The sequence below is a fragment of the Cyclopterus lumpus genome, chromosome 7, assembly GCF_009769545.1.
Source record: "Cyclopterus lumpus isolate fCycLum1 chromosome 7, fCycLum1.pri, whole genome shotgun sequence".
Lineage (NCBI taxonomy): Eukaryota > Metazoa > Chordata > Actinopteri > Perciformes > Cyclopteridae > Cyclopterus > Cyclopterus lumpus.
This window is the reverse complement of record NC_046972.1, coordinates 20209999-20229399: the sequence shown is the minus strand read 5'-3', so window position 1 is coordinate 20229399 and position 19401 is coordinate 20209999. Positions and strand designations below refer to the sequence as shown.

Genomic DNA, 19401 nt, shown 5'->3' with positions numbered 1-19401 from the left:
ACGAGGCTTTTAGTTTGTCTGCAGTTCCGAGCTCTTCAGTTACAATAAAATACACACACGTCATGAGTCCATACAGATTCTATGCATATAAAGTTAGGCCTACTATGAATACTAATACTGTCTTTAAAACCATGAGAAGTCATACATGGAACCAGCAGGTATGTGGACCTTTGAATACTGGATCAACAGACTGATCCAGTTGGAGCCTCTTCCTCTTCCTCTGACTTTAGGTTCCTTACCAATCAGCACGTCTTCGATCAGTGGTCCTTGTCTTTTACGCCTTGAATGTGCTGCTCTGCCGGACGCATCTTCAGTCTCGTCATACTCACTGTGGTCTTCAGGACACGTACCTTCACCTTTAAAAACAAAATCAAACTACTCACTGAACTTCTCAAACACAGTCATTTGTTTAAAATGTAGACAATTATAAGTGAGAGTCTGAAAAGGTGCCCATGTGATGTTACCAATAATGAGTTTAACAGTATGTAAGGCTTACTTAAACTAAACACACACACACACACATTTACTTTACATATTGTGAGACAAATAGGCATCCACTACTTAAGCTAGACCCTTAGATCAGCCGGGCCGGTATATCAGCTAACAGCAGAGGCATCGTATCAGCGAATTTGTTGTGTTGCCGATGTGTAACAATAAATGTCAGTCCAGAAACACTAAGCTAGGTTTGAGGCAACGTTGAAACGTCCTCTCAATCCTTCTGTTGGCGCTCGCCCTCCGACTCGACTCTTTTCCTGAGCTGTGATGTTGAACCTGCCAGTGGTCTAGGGCTTATGGGAAATGGTGTTCTTTTAAGGCCGCTATAAACAACAATATTGAACAGATATTAGATTATATTTTTTCCTAAAATATGATTATATATATATATATATATATATATATATATATATATATATATATATATATATATATATATATAAAAGTCGTGAACCTCACAACATACCGTTGGGTATTTTGGTATTTGTTGTGATTTTTAATGATTTTCTTTTTCAATTTCTGCAACAGAAGTTCCTGTGTCACTGCTTTCTGTAAAACTTAAAAGCAAGTGGACAGCCTCATATATCATCTGCATGAACTGCTGTCGTATCACAGTGACGCAAAAACATTTCTGGCATGATAGTGTTATGAAAGCCAAACTTGATTGAGAATTGTTAAAATTGCACATTTCATCGCTAAAGCTGCTCTGTTTGTCGACCTCAGTCGAGAACAACTACAACGTTTAAATAAAGACTTTATCTATTCCTGTTTCTGCATGTGTGGGTCGTGCCTAAATTATTAATATATGACAAAAGTCTCCTCTGCACATTTACCTGTTTGTGGATTGTTGCGCGGGGTTAGCTTTGTTAGCATACTTGTTTTAGACACAGTGTTGTGTCTCCTGCTATTAATCTTTGATGACTGCTTTTGGAGATCTTGAAGAGAATTAACATTGTAAAATATTCAGCTCAAGAATGTAGAAAGTGACTTTGAGAAGATGTTGGTGTTAATTAACCCATAATTATACAAATGTACCACTATAATAACAAAGCAACAAGTGAGATGCACTTAAAAAACTTTGAACAAATAATGATAGGCTTACAGATAGAAGCAAAGGTGCGCACTAAAGAGGTGACGACAGAAGCATGTGCATTGACTTTGACCCTCCAGGCTTGTTAGGAAAGAACATAAATGTACGCTGAACAGGTCCTAGATCAGCATTAACTCGAGTTGATTATTCATCAGATGAACTGAGGGTCAAAGTGTTTATGCAATCAAGCAGAATGCAAACCTGCGCCACCCTCACAGATGATTATACAGTAAAGGATACATTTATATGTGTGATAATTACTGTGTGGTATCTTCGCGTGAGGGGCAGTCACGCCTCTGAAAGTAAAAGGTGGTCATAATTTACGGGAAATGAGAAAAATTAATAGGAACTTTTGGATGAAGCCAAACGCGTGCCCACTTTTTGACTAACTATTTAATTTCCCGTGACAAACTATTGCTTCTCTTAACCACAATAAGGTTCCTCAATCTCAACCAGTTAGTCTTAGTGCCTAAACTGAACCTAGTGGTGTTTTTTTTTTCTCCAGAAAACAAACAACGTATTTTATTTTGTTGTTTTTTCGGACCAATGTTGTACATCTAATTTTTGCAAGTCATTATGTTTCTTACGATTGAAAATGCGTATATCCATAAGTGGGAGTGGGAGGGAGGACGTAGAGCTTACTTTCTTTAACCTTCCCATCCTCGTTGCTCCGAGTCCCCGATTCCATTTTTCAGGAATTAAAAAAAATCGAAAGGCATTAATTTGAATGACAATATTGTTGTTTTATGAAGGCGTGGTAGTGCACAGCCTCCAAAGGGCAACAGAGGAAAGGGGTGGCTGCAACAAGGACATGTTTGGTTGGTAAATAAATTTAGGCTAGATCTGAGAAAATGTGCTAAATCGTTGATTTACTTCCTTAGATGGGGTTTGGTTTTTCACTTCATGGAAGATACTTTTAAAGTAGTAGCGAAGGGACTGAGGAAACATGGATATGAATGTAGTACGGATGATTTTTATTTTTTTTGTATTAATGTAGTCAAGATAACCTTTATTGTTGTGGATAATAAAGGTTAACTTGTTTACAGCAGTTACTTTTCATCACTAATGGATATTGAAAGGAAACCTTGCAGCGCTCAGCAGCGCTTTACTGTAGGCCGCATCTTCAAAGTCAAAACATTGTTTACCTGCACCGAGTGTGCTTATTATTATGTAAGCAGGTCAGTCCTCGGCTGCGAAGGCGAAGAAAAAAAAAAGAAGAAAAGAAGCACGGAATAGTTTCCTGAATGCATCCTGAAGTCATATTTGGAAGATCGATCTTTTCTCCCAGCGTTGGAGTAAAGCTCTCGTCTGAAGTACGGTGCAGCCGGCTTGTGTGATGGAATTAAACTGCGATTCTTTACGCATTCCTGTATTCGTGGTTGTCGTGTTACTGGACGGCCTGTCAGCTCTGAAGCCGTTGGGGGTTATACTACAGGGATGGCTCGGAAATCAATGCTGCACATTACCGGAATGTTTCGGGCACGGGGGGGGAATGGAGTATTTAAAAAAAAAAAAAGTTCACAGGGTTGTCCCAGTGCATTCTGGGAATTCTCTACAGAGGAAAACCAAGCACGGCCGATATTGTAGACCCAGTAAAGCTGGTTATATTCACAAATGCATCCAATAGTCCTCGATGCTAGTCGTCCTGAGGGCATTTTTGTTTTTACGGAGTAAACCCCGCTAAACATAAACCTGATAGTGAAGCCGTGTGAAAAAGGGTTGTGTTTAAAAGTTGTCTCTAACATCGGGGTTTATGATGTCATTTAGATCTGCCCGTTTTCATGCCGTTTGATTATTAATTTCATTTGGATGTAACTTGGATGTCACATGATCGTACATTATTCAGTGGGTGCATGGTCGATTTTATTTCTCTGCTCAGACGAGTGCAAACTACCCGTAAAAAAAAAAAAAAGGGGCTCAGATGAAAGAATATGTACACAGCTTAATAATGGATATGGCCTGTCCATGGAAGTAGGAATATTAAACAGTGCAGCAACTCGGGAGGACACAGTTTGAGAGACAAAACTATTCCTGAGGTCAGCATCATTAAAAGGGGGAAGTTGAAAAGATAATCAACCTCACGATTGGTCCTTAAGTCTGGCCAATTAAACGCCTAATAACCATGTAAGACCACGCTTCCATTTACAATAGAAATTAATTAGTCTCCCACGACTCTGAATCTTGGTAGTTCTAAATCAAAGCTTTGCATTTATGAGGAAAGATTTACAGCAAATGCCTTCACCGAGTTCACTGGAGCCACCTCTGTGCTTTTTAAAGGTCAACGGCAGAATCTGCATCTTGTTTTGATGATTTTTAAACAGCATTCGCAAACACATTAGATTTCTCGCGGTTTTGGTGCTAATGGCTTTTAATGGAGTGGAGGAGTAAATCGTTTTTTTTTAAAACTGCAAACGTGACAAATTGAAAATGACGGTTTTGTTTAAATACATTATCAATTCTTATGGGAGGCTGAGTAGAGCTTTAAATGCGTATCCTTTCACTAAGCCAGCTTTACAATAAACATGAGGAGGTTTTGGAACTAGCAGACTAGTCATGGGGAGGATTTAGACCACATTTGATTTGATGGATCACACATCAAGGCTCAGCTTCACTAGTTCACAACCAGTCATAACAGCAATAAGTAAATCTGTAAATGTCAGTATTCACATCAGTATTAATAGAATTTGACACACACACACACACACTTTAATGAACCCAGTTTACCCACTTTAGAGTTTAATTAACACGTTTATTTTTACTGTGATCAGCTGATGGCGGTGTGTTTTCTTTGCCCTTTGAATCATGTGGGTTTTTTTTCTCCAAGATTTCTTTTAAAAGAAACACATTATATGCTCCGTTTCCTAAAAAAAAAACCTGACCTGGTTAACAAAACAAGCAGTTTGCCAATGTTTGCTGGCTCTGCATGAAACATGCAATGTCTTGTTGTTTTTTTTTTTTTTGGTAGAGGTGAAACTAATCGATTACGGCGATCAAATTAGTTGTAACATACATCCCACTCAATTCCCCGTATTGCTGAGATGAGCAAGAACATTTTCATAATTGCACATGACTGCCTGCTGCTGTCTTAGACATGTCCTCTAGATAATGCAGCAGGATCACACTAATGCATTTAGATCCTACGGGTTTTCACCAGACCTCTGACACACGGAAATCTGCAGAAGGGAGAAAATGATCTCAAAGCCTGACTCGCAAGTTTCCAACTCTGACTCAGAGGTCCAAGCAACAATCGATAGTGTGACCTGTACTCAAGGGAACAACACACTCAAATAAACAATTCCCTCTAATGTTATACCAGAGGTGAGTGTAGTCGATATGTGTGGAACAAAGAGCAACTCCCTCCCAAATGCTGGAAAACACTGAGGTGGTTTCTGGATATGATGATTTTACATTTTTCTGTTGCAGAAAGAAATGCACTCGTATCCCTTTGGCGGAGCTCTAGAATTGACTGTACAGAACATCCAAATATTGACTGTGGGCAATCTAAACCCCATTTCATTTATTCCCCTTCACAGCCCCCACGTGTTAAAGTGCTGAGTGTTAGAGGGTAGCATTGAGCGAGAGAAAGCAAATATGGCAGAAGCAAATAGACGGAGAAGGGGATGCTATTAATGGTGCTTTCCCTCAGAGACGCTCTGTGGTGTGACTGAATCTGTGAATTTGTGCTCACTTTCGCCACGATTTTCATCAACACGTTGCGAAAGCTGGAGAGGGATGTGTCGGTTGGCGCGGCAACAGGAACCACGAGGATGACAAGAGACCTCAAAGTGCTAATCAAAATCAGGCGCTGTCATTCGTTAGCGCTCCGAGAAGGGACCTTGTGGATAACAAGCAAACGGGGCAATGAGCAGAATGAAGGAGTGTGAAATGATGTGGGAACAGCAACAGACAGCAGCCCCGGCCCTCCTCAAAGGACCGGGACAACATGGCTGTCAACATCTATTTTGCTCCCATCATTAACACTAGAACAGCATTAGCCTGGAGTCCCCTTGCAGCCTCATTTCATCTCACAGCATTGTGGGAACTGCTTGAGTTTGTGCTGTATTGCGCAACAAAGGACTTTTCCGCTTAAAACGAACAATGAAACAATTTGTAATCGTTTTCTTTTCGTCCTCAGGAATTGCTGGCACGCCGGTGATCTTCAACGTGAACGGAGACGCTCCTGGTCGCTACGAAATCTACCAATACCAGATGACGAACAACGCCACGGAATACAAGATCATTGGCCACTGGACGGATCAGCTCCACTTAAACGTATGAATATGTCTGAGAGATTGATCGTTAGAAAAGTCAAGCATTCAGAGAGCCAGATTGTTGAGTGTTCATACTCGATACCTCCTTCAGTTAATAATCCACCAGACATCCAATATTTGGTTGTTTAGCATTTTACTACTAATTTAATAAAAAATGTAATATGCATCTTCACCAACTGGAACGATGCATGTTGTGACCTTTACTGCTGTAGAAAGGTATTGAATGGAGGAATTCCCAATCCATCAATTAACAGAAAAAGCCAAAACTATCTTGAAATGTGCATTCTAATTTTAGTTCATTTTTCTTCCAACAGTGCCAATGCGGCCTCTTAACCATTTTATGTGACATGTACAACAACTCTAATATTAATGCAGGTAGAAGAGCTTCATTTATTCATCCCCTCATAATGCTGAATGCATCTAGCTTATGTCGGGTTTTATAGGGCAACCCGTCGACGGAATACTATTAATAATAAATCATCCTTTTCCTGGTTGACATTCGAATTTATAAACATGAAGGCAAACAAATGCTTTGGGTCAACACAGATGGTTCTTTGCCCCTAAAAGTACGTCTCCAATGAAGTAAAAAGCCATCTTTTTTTGCATTAACCATATTTGGACATTTGCCACCACCACATAGTACAGTAATACACCAGTTCCTTGTTCACTATACAAAACATAATGCATGAATATGTAGTTCTGCATGTGGTTATCATCCAAATTGAAATGCCAAACTTTGTGAGGAACAGTGTGTACGCATCCTTTTGTTATTATGCATCATTTATACATTTATACACAATACAGATTACTGTAGACATCGAGGTCCTTTGTTTCTGCTGCATTCTGATCAACTTCATCTGCGTGGCAGAGATACCCGAGGAAAATCAAAAATGCCGTATGGAGAATTCATTTTAGACACACATCTAAATCATCCAGATGTTTCTGTGAATAATGGAATATCCCCAAATCCCTTTCTGCGTCCTATCTTACTCAGGCAAACGGCTTTATTACAAAGATGAAATAACGTCACAGGATATACTGCATCGAGACTGCAGCAGGCTCCATTGACTTTAGGTCCTCCAGTCAGTGCAACACTCCTCATCAGTAATTAAACGACAAAGTTGTTTCCTGTTGAGTTATCATTCGATGAGTTAAGACAATGATGTCTTCATAAAAAAAACTAAAACTGCAGCTTTCACGTGGCGAATATCCAAATTACAGTTTGCTCATTTGATCGTGCGCTTCTGTGTGTGTGTGTGTGTGTGTGCGTAAACTAATCTACCGAGTGTTAATTGAAATGTGTCCTCATGCATTATGCATTATGTAACCAGTGTAACAATAAGTAGTACATTGCGTTCATGTTTTTTTTTTCTTCTATACTGACCCTTTTGAGGTGCTCATTAATTGCGATTGTGAGCTGGTCAAAATGTGATAATACCGAGTAATTGCTCTGTATTCATGCACCGCGTCTGGGTTTCAGGGGGCGTGAAAATACGAGTGAAAGATTGTCGGTATGGCGAGGTGGAATAAACTGGTAATTTCTCTCTACTTTCCCTCTCCAGACCAATGAAATGCAGTGGCCCGGTGCAACGCAAGAGGTCCCCTCCTCTATATGCAGCCAACCCTGTCGCCCCGGGCAGCGCAAGAAGACGGTGAAGGGAATTCCGTGTTGTTGGCACTGCGAGAACTGCGACGGTTACCAGTACCAGGCCGACACTTTCACCTGCAAGATGTGCCGCTTCGATTTGCGGCCTAATGCCAACAACACCGGCTGCGACGCCATTCCCATTGTCAAGCTGGAGTGGAGCTCCCCGTGGGCAGTGATCCCGGTCCTCATCGCCGTCCTGGGCATCATGGCCACTCTGTTCGTCGTGGTCACCTTCGTACGCTACAACGACACACCCATCGTGAAGGCGTCGGGTCGAGAGCTGAGCTATGTGCTGCTGACGGGTATCTTCCTGTGCTACGCCACGACATTCCTCATGATCTCCACTCCCGGCGTGGTTATTTGCTCCCTGCGGAGGATTTTCCTGGGCCTGGGTATGAGTATAAGCTACGCGGCGCTGCTCACCAAGACGAATCGGATCTACAGGATTTTTGAGCAGGGCAAGATGTCGGTCAGTGCCCCTCGATTCATCTCCCCGGCCTCCCAGTTAGTGCTCACGTTCAGCCTGATATCAGTGCAGCTCCTCGGAGTGTGCATCTGGTTTGGCGTCGACCCGTCGCAAGCCATCATCGACTATGAGGATCAGCGCACATCCAATCCCAAAAGGGCCCGTGGCGTTCTGAAGTGTGACATATCAGACCTCTCCCTCATCTGTCTGCTGGGTTATAGCATGCTGCTGATGGTCACCTGCACGGTTTACGCCATCAAGACCAGGGGGGTCCCCGAGACGTTCAACGAGGCCAAGCCCATCGGCTTCACCATGTACACCACCTGCATCGTATGGCTTGCTTTCATCCCCATCTTCTTCGGGACCTCGCAATCAGCGGAAAAGGTGAATATTGTGTGTTCAAATGTGGCGAAAGTGGAAAAGTTGTGCCTCTTTTTGACAAATTAACTGTACACAGATGCCAATTTAGTCATTTAGCTTTCAATTGCACTGTATCTGAAAAGAACACAACGGACGGCGGGTCAATCTGATTCACTCGTTTTCAATTTGGAGTTCTTTTCTATTTCCGATGCGCCTCATTGTGAAGAAAATGGCCTCTCGAATGATGTTTGTTGAATAGCAACAGCCTCTTGTGTTTGTGGATACTGCCATTATTCATCATGAGATGATGGGTTTCGTGCGCCGCTGTGGGGATTACGAGGCTTTTGAAGACGTCTTGTGAGGATAATTCATTCACCTCAAGTTTGCTCGGATGTCTTTTCTTTAATTGTGTTTCTGTGCACGTTTTGAATCAGCTCGGAATACCGAGTAGGACTGGTGAAACAGACCGCGGTTGATCCGTGATCGGGTACGGATCATCCCTTCGCAGTTCGGCACGCGCGTGAACCGCGGATTAATCACACAGTTTAACATTAACCACTGCAGTGTGAAATAAAGTTTTCACTGACGATTGTTAGCCGCCAGAATTCTGTACGATATGTGACCAGGACATCGGCTTTTATGTTTTACTAGTCGCCGATCTCTGATAATGTTACATTGTAAACAAATCAAATGTTGACACGAGGAGAACGACGGCTCCGTTGTTACATTATGATGCGTTCAATCTCGGTTCAGTGAAAATTAATAATAAATTATGGGTACATATCATGATGTGTTTACATGTAATCTTGTCAAATTTAGTTTGGATGAGAAACTTGAATAAATCCAGTTGTATGAAGATGTTTTCCCAGCAATATAAAATAGATATGAGATATATGACTTGTTTACATTAAGCTCTAAGTAGCTTATGATACATCATTAAAAGTAATAATGACAAGATTTGTTTTAAATCGATAAAAGTACAATATTTTATTTCCTTATCCTTTTGAATTGTGTTTTCATGAAGAAAAAAAAAACTTAAATAAAGTAAAAGAATAACATTTAGAATGTTTTTTGGTTTACAGACTGGTTGACATTATTGTTAAGACGGTGGCCAAAAAGAATAAATCTAAAGCCTTGTAGACTAGCTGATATAATCAAACAACATTATGGATCATCAATGATCGGCAATTAGTGTCGGCGGCAAGAGAAAACATGATCAGGGATCTCTAAGATTCATATTTGATACATTTTTGACCGATATTTGATCCGATCCGTGAGGTTTATGATCCGTTGCAGCACTACCGAGTAGTCAGTCACTGCACGTTCAGGCACGCAGAAAGTGGCATCAAAGATATTGTGGCTGATGATGTTTCCTGTCAAAAATAACCTCTTAGAAGTGCTAAGTTAGAGGTTTCTCAACACAGAGGGCCATTGAATTGAATTCTACTGTATGGCGCTGCACAATAAACGTAACAGAATCCATAATACCGGCAACAACATAAAAGAGTACGTTGGAAGACCACAAAAGAATAGAAAAAGTGTACATTTACATTTTGTTTTAGTAAAGTAATAAAAGGGGCACATGCCTAAAAAAAAAAGTAGTGTTTCTCGGACAAACTTCTCCTCAGTTTAAACAAGAATAATACTACAAAATGATTCATTTTTCCAAATGACTAGTTTTGTATTAAACAACAACATTTGATCAATTAAACGCAAGTTCTGATTGGAAAGTGCCACTGGTAAACGGTCGTCTTCACTTCTTCCTGCTTTCAGGATCAGCCTGACGAGTAACACAGGATGTGATCATAGAGAAGATCAGGAGGAAAGAATTGGACCAGTCGTGTTTTCAAGTTGTTCTTTGTGCTCTGTGTGCCGTGTCCAATATGGTCCAATTAACAGCACAGCAACTCAACGCTCAGCAGTAACTAACACACACAAATACATTTGGAATAAGCTCGTGGCGGGATCCATTAGGTCCTCCGCGCCCGCTGTGTTTTCTGGAGTTCGGTGGAATTCCTTTAGCATCAACATGCTAATGCTGGGAGCTTGTGAAGCATGTGCCCAGTTTCCCTCAGATTGTGGCCCAAAACATAATTAATTAATTAAAACAAGCAGCCGATTACAAATACCATTGAAGAGGTGGAATAACAGGTGAATAAACTGAGCCGGGCAATCATTCTCAATCCAACACGTTTTCCATCCAATCCAATTGGCAAGACTTGCTGTGTTGTTATCACATAGGATGACGGTCATATCAGCTAACAGCACGCCATGGAATGATACAAGCTGTATATGTTATTCAAGAAACACCCTATCAGGATTATGAAAGGTCCCGAAAACGTTTATTTATCTTCAGAGAAGCGGTTTACTTAATTTCCCCCCAGATGGATTGTATCCTATGTATTCGTGACACATTCTCTCATATGCACCATTAATATCTTATCCATTCTTCAACGGTGGACCGTGCTCTCTTGAAGTCCATTTCAAACTCTCGGTTTTTGTATCGGCTTTCAGGTAATCGTTGAATATTTCTAGAGGTCCGTTTTTCACATTTGATCCGTCCAAATTCTTGCTTGTAGTTGCTCCTCTTGAAATGTAATTGGAACGTGTCTGAATATTTTTCGTTCGCCCCAAACAACATTTAGCCAGTACAAAATAAATGCTACATAACACGCACACGTTGGCCACTGCCATTGGTGAACGGCATCTTATATGCAGATATGCCACGTGCGATGTTCATATGATAATTTGGTGCATCCATTGTAAGAAAATAAAAAAAAGTCTTGGTAATAAAATTGGAAGTATAGGCAAAAAAAATTACAATAATTTGAAATAATTGTATTCATCTATATTCAGACAAAAAAAAACAAAAAGCAAAACTATTTGGGAGCAAGGACTTGGAAGAGCTGTGGGAGTGTGTTCCTGTTTGCGTGCTCTATAGGTAGAGACAGCTCTGGCAGCTGTCAGGACCAGGGATTTGATGCCTAATGACATAAAAGGAGCAATCCTGCTTTGAAGAAACTTCATAATGGTCGAGTCTTCTGAGGTCCCTGTCCCCAGACCCGTTCCCTTCGCTGTACCGATGGGGCAGATTGGCAATCATATCGGCGTGTCAGAGAAAATTTATGTCACCAGGGCCGATGGAAGTGGACAAGGGTCTTGGCTCTCCTCACAGAGTGACTCCCCTCCTGTCCTCCAGAGGGGTAGCAATATTGTCCGGAACCACAGGCCATGTGTAATCTTCTCAGGAGATTACAACACCCCCTACCCCCCCCCCCCCCCCCCCCCCCCATGCCCCCTTCACCAAGGACTGCTGGCATTGCACAATGCCCTGACTTCCATTTGGCACTGACATCTTTTTTTTCTCAACTGACATGGCTTTAGGGAACTTAATTTGTGCAAGGCGTGTATAGTTTTTGTTTGTTATTGCATCAACATGTATCATCGTCACTGTATGACAAGTCATGCTATTTATTTTTATATTGTACATCTTTGCTTTTCCCCTCCCTTGAACTGAATATATAAAATAAGTCCCTACCTATATTATGAATACAACAACCCTCAGAGGACTTAAAGAATGCTGTAATACCGTAAATTGTGGCTAATTTATTTAATAAAAATGAATAATGGGCATTTACCTACGACTTAAGATGGTCACGGTGCTGCAAAGGTTTGTAAAATTAGATTTTTATTTAATTTTTTTTAAGTACAAATTGTAAGCATCTTGAAATGCGAGGATAAATGCTGTTATACAAACAACATATGTCATGACCCCACGAAAGGAAACACAATTTGTGACTGACACGCTGGTTCAGGGCCCTGTGGGCTATTCCCATGCCAAAAGACTCAGTCATTTGTGATGTTTGCAAATGTAATGTCAGACAAAACCTCCGGCAAAACTAAGTTGAAGGATGTCTGCCAGCTGTGCGCCCACTGTACACTCTCCGCCTTGTGTTCATCAACTTCTGACGACCCCCGCCATCTTACTCCAAGAGGCAAAGTCAACCCTTCTCTAATTAATGGTTTTGACACCAGATTACTGTGAACGATGGAGTGGGATGCTGATGAAATCTGTCACTTTTGTAAGGTTTGCTATTGGAAGTTCACTTGTAATCTAAAGAAATGACGCTTTTCACATTTAATATGGTTGTATATAAATATAATCTACCTTTTATTATATTTTTGGACTCACCACATGCCCTACGTCAACAAATCAGAGATGGACTGTGTCTGAGCTCTGGGATGATTATCGTGAATGAAAAAAAATCCATTGCAGGCACTTTTGATATGCTGGAGGATGTTTCTCTCTGCTCCACAGTGGTTGCCTGCGGCCATATATATCTATATCTGTGTGTGTGTATGTATATATATATATATATATATATATATATATATATATATATATATATATATGCTGCAGCTGTCACTGGCTTCAGAAAGCACACAATTCTTCTGCCGTTGTCTAAAACCTCGGGGTGAAGACATCTCCGCGCAGACGACATAGACACCCATCAGGGCGGCAGTGCTATTAGTTGTTTATCATAAACAAGCAAACACATCAGTGAAAGCAGAGCTCAGTGGGGGGGCGATGAACCGAGCACGTGAAATAAAAAAAAAAATGAATAAAAAAGGCAATCTGATTCTGTGTGCTGTCCAAAGAAAAGTTGTCCCACATGTAGAAGCTTTACATGAACATGTTCTATTCAGTCCTTCAGGCAATACACATGGCCCAGAAACCATTCGTCTTCCTGCAGCTTTATTAGAAAATTGCCTCTCGGAATAAAATACATGAATTAGATTTTCCTTTATGGACTTATTCAAACTGTGCAGGCTCTACAGTAAGTGTGCTCAATTTAACCCGAGGAATCTATAACTGGAACATCATTGTCCATCAGTCAGCGTCGCCTTTAACAAATGATTCTGCTCGCTTGTGTCTCTTCCATAATACAGTTGTATATCCAGACCACAACCCTGACCATCTCCGTAAGCCTCAGTGCGTCGGTCTCTCTGGGAATGCTCTACATGCCCAAGGTCTACGTGATCCTCCTCCATCCAGAGCAGAACGTACCAAAGCGAAAGCGCAGCCTGAAGGCGGTGGTCACCGCGGCCACGATGTCCAACAAGTTCAACCCCAAAGGCGGCCTGAGGCCCAACGGAGAGGCCAAGTCTGAACTCTGTGAAAGTCTTGAAACACAAGGTTGGTATGACCCCTTATGCAAAATGAGGGTACCGCTTCAGCATTTCAACTCAAGTGCTATTAAATGACTATTTCTGATCCAATGCAGATGTCATTAAAACAATAGTAAGGCTGACCTCAACCAAAGGAATCTCCATTTACCCGAGATGAGCTCATACATTTCTTGGAAATAGGTCATTTAGCATGAAAAAGCATAACAAATTGGCTAATTGACTGAATGAATTCTCAGTTGACTGAGACCAAAACAACCAATTAGTTGACTTAATGACTAATAGTGGGCGGCCCTATGGCAGCCCATATGCTGTATCGAAATAAATGTGCTTGACAAACACAAGAAGGAACTCTTCTGTTTCACCAGGATAATCCATGTATTTGAATTGCATGCAACAGAAAAGTAGTTCCATTCCCACTAACTCAAGCCACACTGAATTTGTGAATCAGGAGGTGTGACAGTGGTGCGCCACACTATTCTGATTCTTGAAAAGGAACTAAGGCGACGAGGTAGCTCAGTGTTGGAAAAAAAAAGGTGATTTTCAATCACCAAGATGAAGTGAGGGGGGGCATAGTCGTGTGCGGGGGGGCATAGTTACAGCCAATCAAGCAACCGCACATGCTCTGATTACTGAAAAGTCCTGATTCTATACTCTTGACAGGCTGAACAGTGCAGAATGATGTGTGTGAGACCCAAAAAGGCCTGCGCCCACACTTTTATTAATGCCTTTTACTTCAGGATGGAATCAGTATGTCTCATCCTATTACCGAGCCCATTCATAGGCGCTGATCTCGCCCTCTGGTTTGAACTGTGAATCTAACAACTGCTCTTTGTGCTTATGTGTCAGACTGTGTTGAGGGAGGGGAGCCTTGTGAGGGACTTTAGACTCTCAGGTAACATAATAAGACAATGACTTTGCCCTTTCTTTTTCTATCATCTGTGACCACTTTGTTCCCTGTTAATTTCTGCTAATGTTCAGCACAACACCCGTGCCTGCCTATCCCCCGGCTGCCCCTTTGGCTAAAATGCAGCACCCTGAATGACACACGGCAGTAAATCGCACCCTCACAAATGCACCCTTGACCGACTGACATTAACTCGGGCGGACAACATTGGCTTAACAAGTGCCGTAAACTGGGCAAATGAGCGAGGTAAAGTCTGTTAATGTGGGAAGATGACACCACTCTGTCTGAGTGCAGGAGACACGCGATAGCCATGTGTCGCCTGCAATTTGTTTCCGCGTTGACAAAATGGAGGAATTTGCGTTAACGGCATAACAACAACAACAACAATAAGAAGGGGAAAAGGCATAACAGATGGGTCTGCCACCTCCAATTCTTTCTGGACCATCTATTCTTTATCTTGGCCTCGCAGCACATAAATATTCAAATAAGATTCATCTATCAATGCTTCTCTTGGAAGCGATGCTTTGGATGAAAATGGCGAGAATGCCGCCGCCCCCCCATCCCTTCATACAGCCATTGTGGCACCAACAAATATACGGAAACATTTACCATTTACACGTCTCTCCTCTACAGCACTTTTGGCCCGACTCTGGCTTTCAGCTGTCTTCTGATTGGATTCATCCCGTCTGACATATTCAATCAGCCAAGGTTGCTGTGGGCAGATTGGCAGATTGATAGTGTGATTACCATGAAACCAAGCATGCTCGTTGAGGACAGTTTTATCAAATAAAAAAATTTAAAAAGGCACGCACGCGTACACGCTGCACACCCACACACACACACGACACGGCTGCACACATGCACACCGGTACTGCACTGTATGATGGTCGTGCTTCACCAGCGGTCATCTCTCTAATGTGTTTTATTCACAGCTGATAAAAAAAAAAATACCATGAAACCTAAATAAATGTTTTAAAAAAAGAGTGTGAAAGAATATTGAGCGCCATCATCAAACATTGATGAAAACACTTTCAGTGCCAAGTCAGATCACATATTGTCTGCTCTGCTTTACGATTCTAAACGTTGGCGTAATACACGGACTGCTGCATGCTTTGCTTGGCGCACAGAGAAACCTCAGGTCCTTTTGCATGCTGCAAAAGACTTTCAAATGGTTACTATTGCATTTCATACCAATGCCGTGATCTGCTTGGTGGCTCGATAGGATGCGGTTTTGTTTTCTCGACACAATCAAATGAGATAATCAGCTGTGAGGAAAACATTAAGAGGATTCCCCTGATTTCATTAATGGCACTTACCATGATATGACTACGAGTCTGATTCCATCCTCATCACTGTCTTGACGAATATTCCATGTTAAAATGTCTGCAATGTACAATAACAGTCAATTGTTCAATCTCAAGACCCAAATGTAGTTCTTCTATCCCCAAATGCGTATGGAGTTGTGCAAAATATAGTTTTAGAGAAGAAACAATGAATTGATTTAGCGATTACTCAATTGGCAGAAAATCAATCAGTAATTATTTTTGATTATTCACGGTTCCAGGCATTTGATTTCAAGCATAAATCCCAAATATTCTCTGATTCAGGCTTCTTAAATGTGCGTATTTCTCTATTTTCTGTCATTGTACATTGAATATTTTTCAGCGTCTCGGTCGGTTGGAAGAAGTCAATTTGAGCTCTGAGAAATTACGATGAGCATTTCTTTTCAGTCTATTTTTTAAGGTTTCAGAAGTAAACCAACGAATCCATTCATTGGAGAAAACTGACGGAAGATTATTTAACAGCCTGAATCCATTTCAGATCTTTATTATTTTTGCAACACTTTGTTCCAAAATCAATAAAATGTCTACTTCCTTCGGATTCCCCATTTCTGATTAAATGTAATTACGACGACAGAGGAGGCGTCCTCGCTGTAAACACAGCGTTCCCATTACGACACCCTGCTATTATGATTGGTTCCACCTGAACTCATTTGATGAAGGCATCCATAAATAGAACTTCCCATCAATCTGGACACCAACGTGTGCCCTGAAAGATTACCATTGCACGCCTATTTGAAGCTCACCCATTGCGTTGTTTTTTTTTTAACCCTTTCCTTCTTTCTCCTACCTCCTACCTTCACTTCCAGCGTTGGCTTCCAAGCAGACATACATAAGCTACAGTAACCATGCCATCTAAGCCAGGGACCAACAGAGGAGGCGGAGCCAGGGCCTGCCGGAGGAGAAGTCACCTGATTCTGGGGAATACTGGGGAACAAATACTGGAGGACTTCCAAACTGCATAGAGGGACTGGGGTGGAAAGATGGGAATTTGTCACTCCATGAATAGAAAGGATGTCATATTTTTCTAAAGACGTGAATGGCAGGTTGATGAGAAATGAGTAGTTTTGCAGGAGGGAGCTGGAATATGTAAGATTTGACAGTTAATTGTCCTCTTCCCACCCTTTCTGAGCGTTGACGTTTCCAGATGCAGGCTGAGTTAACCACCTGGAGTCCACAGTATGTTGTCCTTCTGAAGTGTAAAGCACACAATTTCAGTTCAGATCTGAGGCTGAATAGTTTGTCTCATTTCTATTTAAGAAAAAAAAAATTTAAAAAAATTTAAAACAACAGGGAGTGGGGTGGGGGGAGGTTTTGGTTCTGCTCAAGTCCAATGCAGTCCACAAGATGAACCAGTATATAAATAAAGTCATTATTTTTGGTTACTGATATTATCGGGGGTTGAAAGCTGCAGTACTCTTCAAAACTGTACATGCCTTACGACAGCACATCCAGAATTCCTACATGAACTAACCATACCTGAAACACCTGGACAATAAAAGCAGTGGGGTCATCCCAGGATTCTTTTCATGAAAAATAATGATGATGATGATGATGATGATGATGATGCCATCATGTTGGCAAACCTAGTGTACAGTCCCAGAGCATGCTTGTTGGGAGCATCACGTGTACTGTGCTGTGTCGTCAACGTCTTTGGAATGCAACATTTGTCATGGTTGTCATTCACAGTGGAGATGTCATTTTGGACCATTGCCCTCCGCGTTACCCTCTGCTGAATAGAGAAGTCATTTCAAAAATACAACCAAAAAAAAGGAGCAAATCTAAAAAAAGCAAATTGTCATGGAATACCTTCATAGTTTACACCGCACTTCATTAATGTCAGCCAAGACCTAAAGATGTGTCGATGCATACTTTAAACATCCTTGATATACTGGCCTTTATTTATCACGCGCTTATTGAAGCCTTCGCCAATGCAAGCAGTTGAATGATTGTGAGAATTAATATTACGCCGTACATTAAACTTTCAAAAAGGTACAATTATTGACAAAAATAACACATTTGCACTTGGTAATACCCCCCAATTAATTACACAGAGTGTTATTTCCATTTTAACACGGGTTTCAAGATGTTAAATTTAAAAATAAATGTGTTAAGCATTTTTTTATAGCACTGGGGCTAGAATAACCGTAAATTATTTCACTTAACACTTGATTTGTGAAGGAATAAAACTACACATCAGTCTGCCGTCGTACCAGATAATATATATTAGAGCTTACAGTATGATGGATTACATCGGCCAGGGGGGATACATGGGGACTGCTTATGATTTAGTGATGGATGCACAGGTAATATGTGTTCATTGCAAAATGACTTTATTCCCTTTCTGGGTCATGAATTTTAAGGCCACAGTGGAAATAGCTAATGAGAGCTTTAATATTTTGGGTACAAAATTAGGCTCATGCTGCTCCTCGGCATGAAGACCCATTTAGAAAAAGGTGCAAACCTTTGAAATGTTCAAAGATAATTAAGTGGATGATTTCCTTTCCTTTTCTTAGGAGTGCGTTACCTCTCAACAGACACAATACGACCACTTTAGGGGGTAACTAGCGCTCCCACAATCCTAAAGAATAGTATTTTGTCAGACTTAAGACATAACAAGATGAATCACTTCATTTAGCCTGCATTAAGTGACAGGGTTGTGAATGGCGTCTACAGCTCTATGCAGCTTTGAGCTTCTTTCATCTTTAAATTGATAATCATTTCTCATTGTGTCGAACGAGAAGAATCTGTCTTGATTTTTCACAGTAATATTGACAACCTCTCATTTTTTAGATGCAAAGGGGGGTGGGGGGGGTGAGGGGGGAGGGTGAACAACTGCTTGATAAATAAAGGCCAGTGCCTTCATCCTGTGCCTCATTTCCATTCAACTTCTCCTGCCGTTACCTCCATGGATCTGTCATGGTGTCGTCTCTGTTGCATCCGTCACCTTTCAAGTGTGTTCTGTTCAAACAGGAGCCGGGGGCGGACCCAATGTACAATTCATAATTAAGTGTGTAAACTCCATTTCTGTCCCAAGTATTTGTCATAAAAAGTGACTCTGGAATTTCTCTCATTTAAATGTTATCCTCAGCGATGCAAAAATATGTATGTTGCATGTCAAAAACTCATAACAAGTCATGTGAACAATTTGAGAGAAATGGTGTTATGTCCAGAAGGAAAACTACTGCAGAGGATTATAAATAAGAAATACTTTGGTTTTAATCAATGATTCTCTCAACTTCAACAAAAAGTCTAACGGTGTTGCTGCAAATGTTGTTTTCTCATCGGTTGATAAAGTATTGTTTGTGGGATTGTTTGTGTTTGTGAATATGATAATTTACTGCTTTTTGCCACAACCCCCCTACCTCCCTTTTATTTTTCTAAAACACTTTGTCTGTGTTACAAAAATAGAATATGTAAGTGCTGACTGAAATTAAGTGGCAAGTTAATGTACGTTATTAAAATGGATTGATCCTGTCTGCTTTATGTACTAAATTATAAAAAAAAAAAAAAATCAAAAAAAGATAAAAAAAGAAATACAGTGCCTGGATATTTATGAATTATCTATAGGAAAAAATTCAAATGTGTAGAGCATGTTCATTTTTATACAAGATATTTCTAATAAAAGACTGTTTTG

At 40.9% G+C, this 19401-nt stretch overlaps 1 protein-coding gene across 3 annotated transcripts in view; it reads left to right on the top strand.

The window, feature by feature from the left end:
* The window catches only part of grm4 (glutamate receptor, metabotropic 4), a 70213-nt gene extending 51673 nt beyond the window's left edge, over positions 1-18540 (top strand). For 2 of the 3 annotated variants that reach the window (XM_034537789.1, XM_034537788.1), the window contains exons 7-10: positions 5721-5857; positions 7419-8354; positions 13281-13527; positions 16574-18540. In XM_034537789.1, the coding sequence (XP_034393680.1) occupies positions 5721-5857; positions 7419-8354; positions 13281-13527; positions 16574-16623 (1370 nt within the window). In that variant the 3' untranslated portion in view covers positions 16624-18540. Of the gene's footprint in view, positions 1-5720; positions 5858-7418; positions 8355-13280; positions 13528-14366; positions 14413-16573 lie in introns of all 3 variants that reach the window. The other variant, XM_034537786.1, reaches the window with a different exon arrangement.
* The last annotated feature ends 861 nt before the right edge of the window (positions 18541-19401 follow it).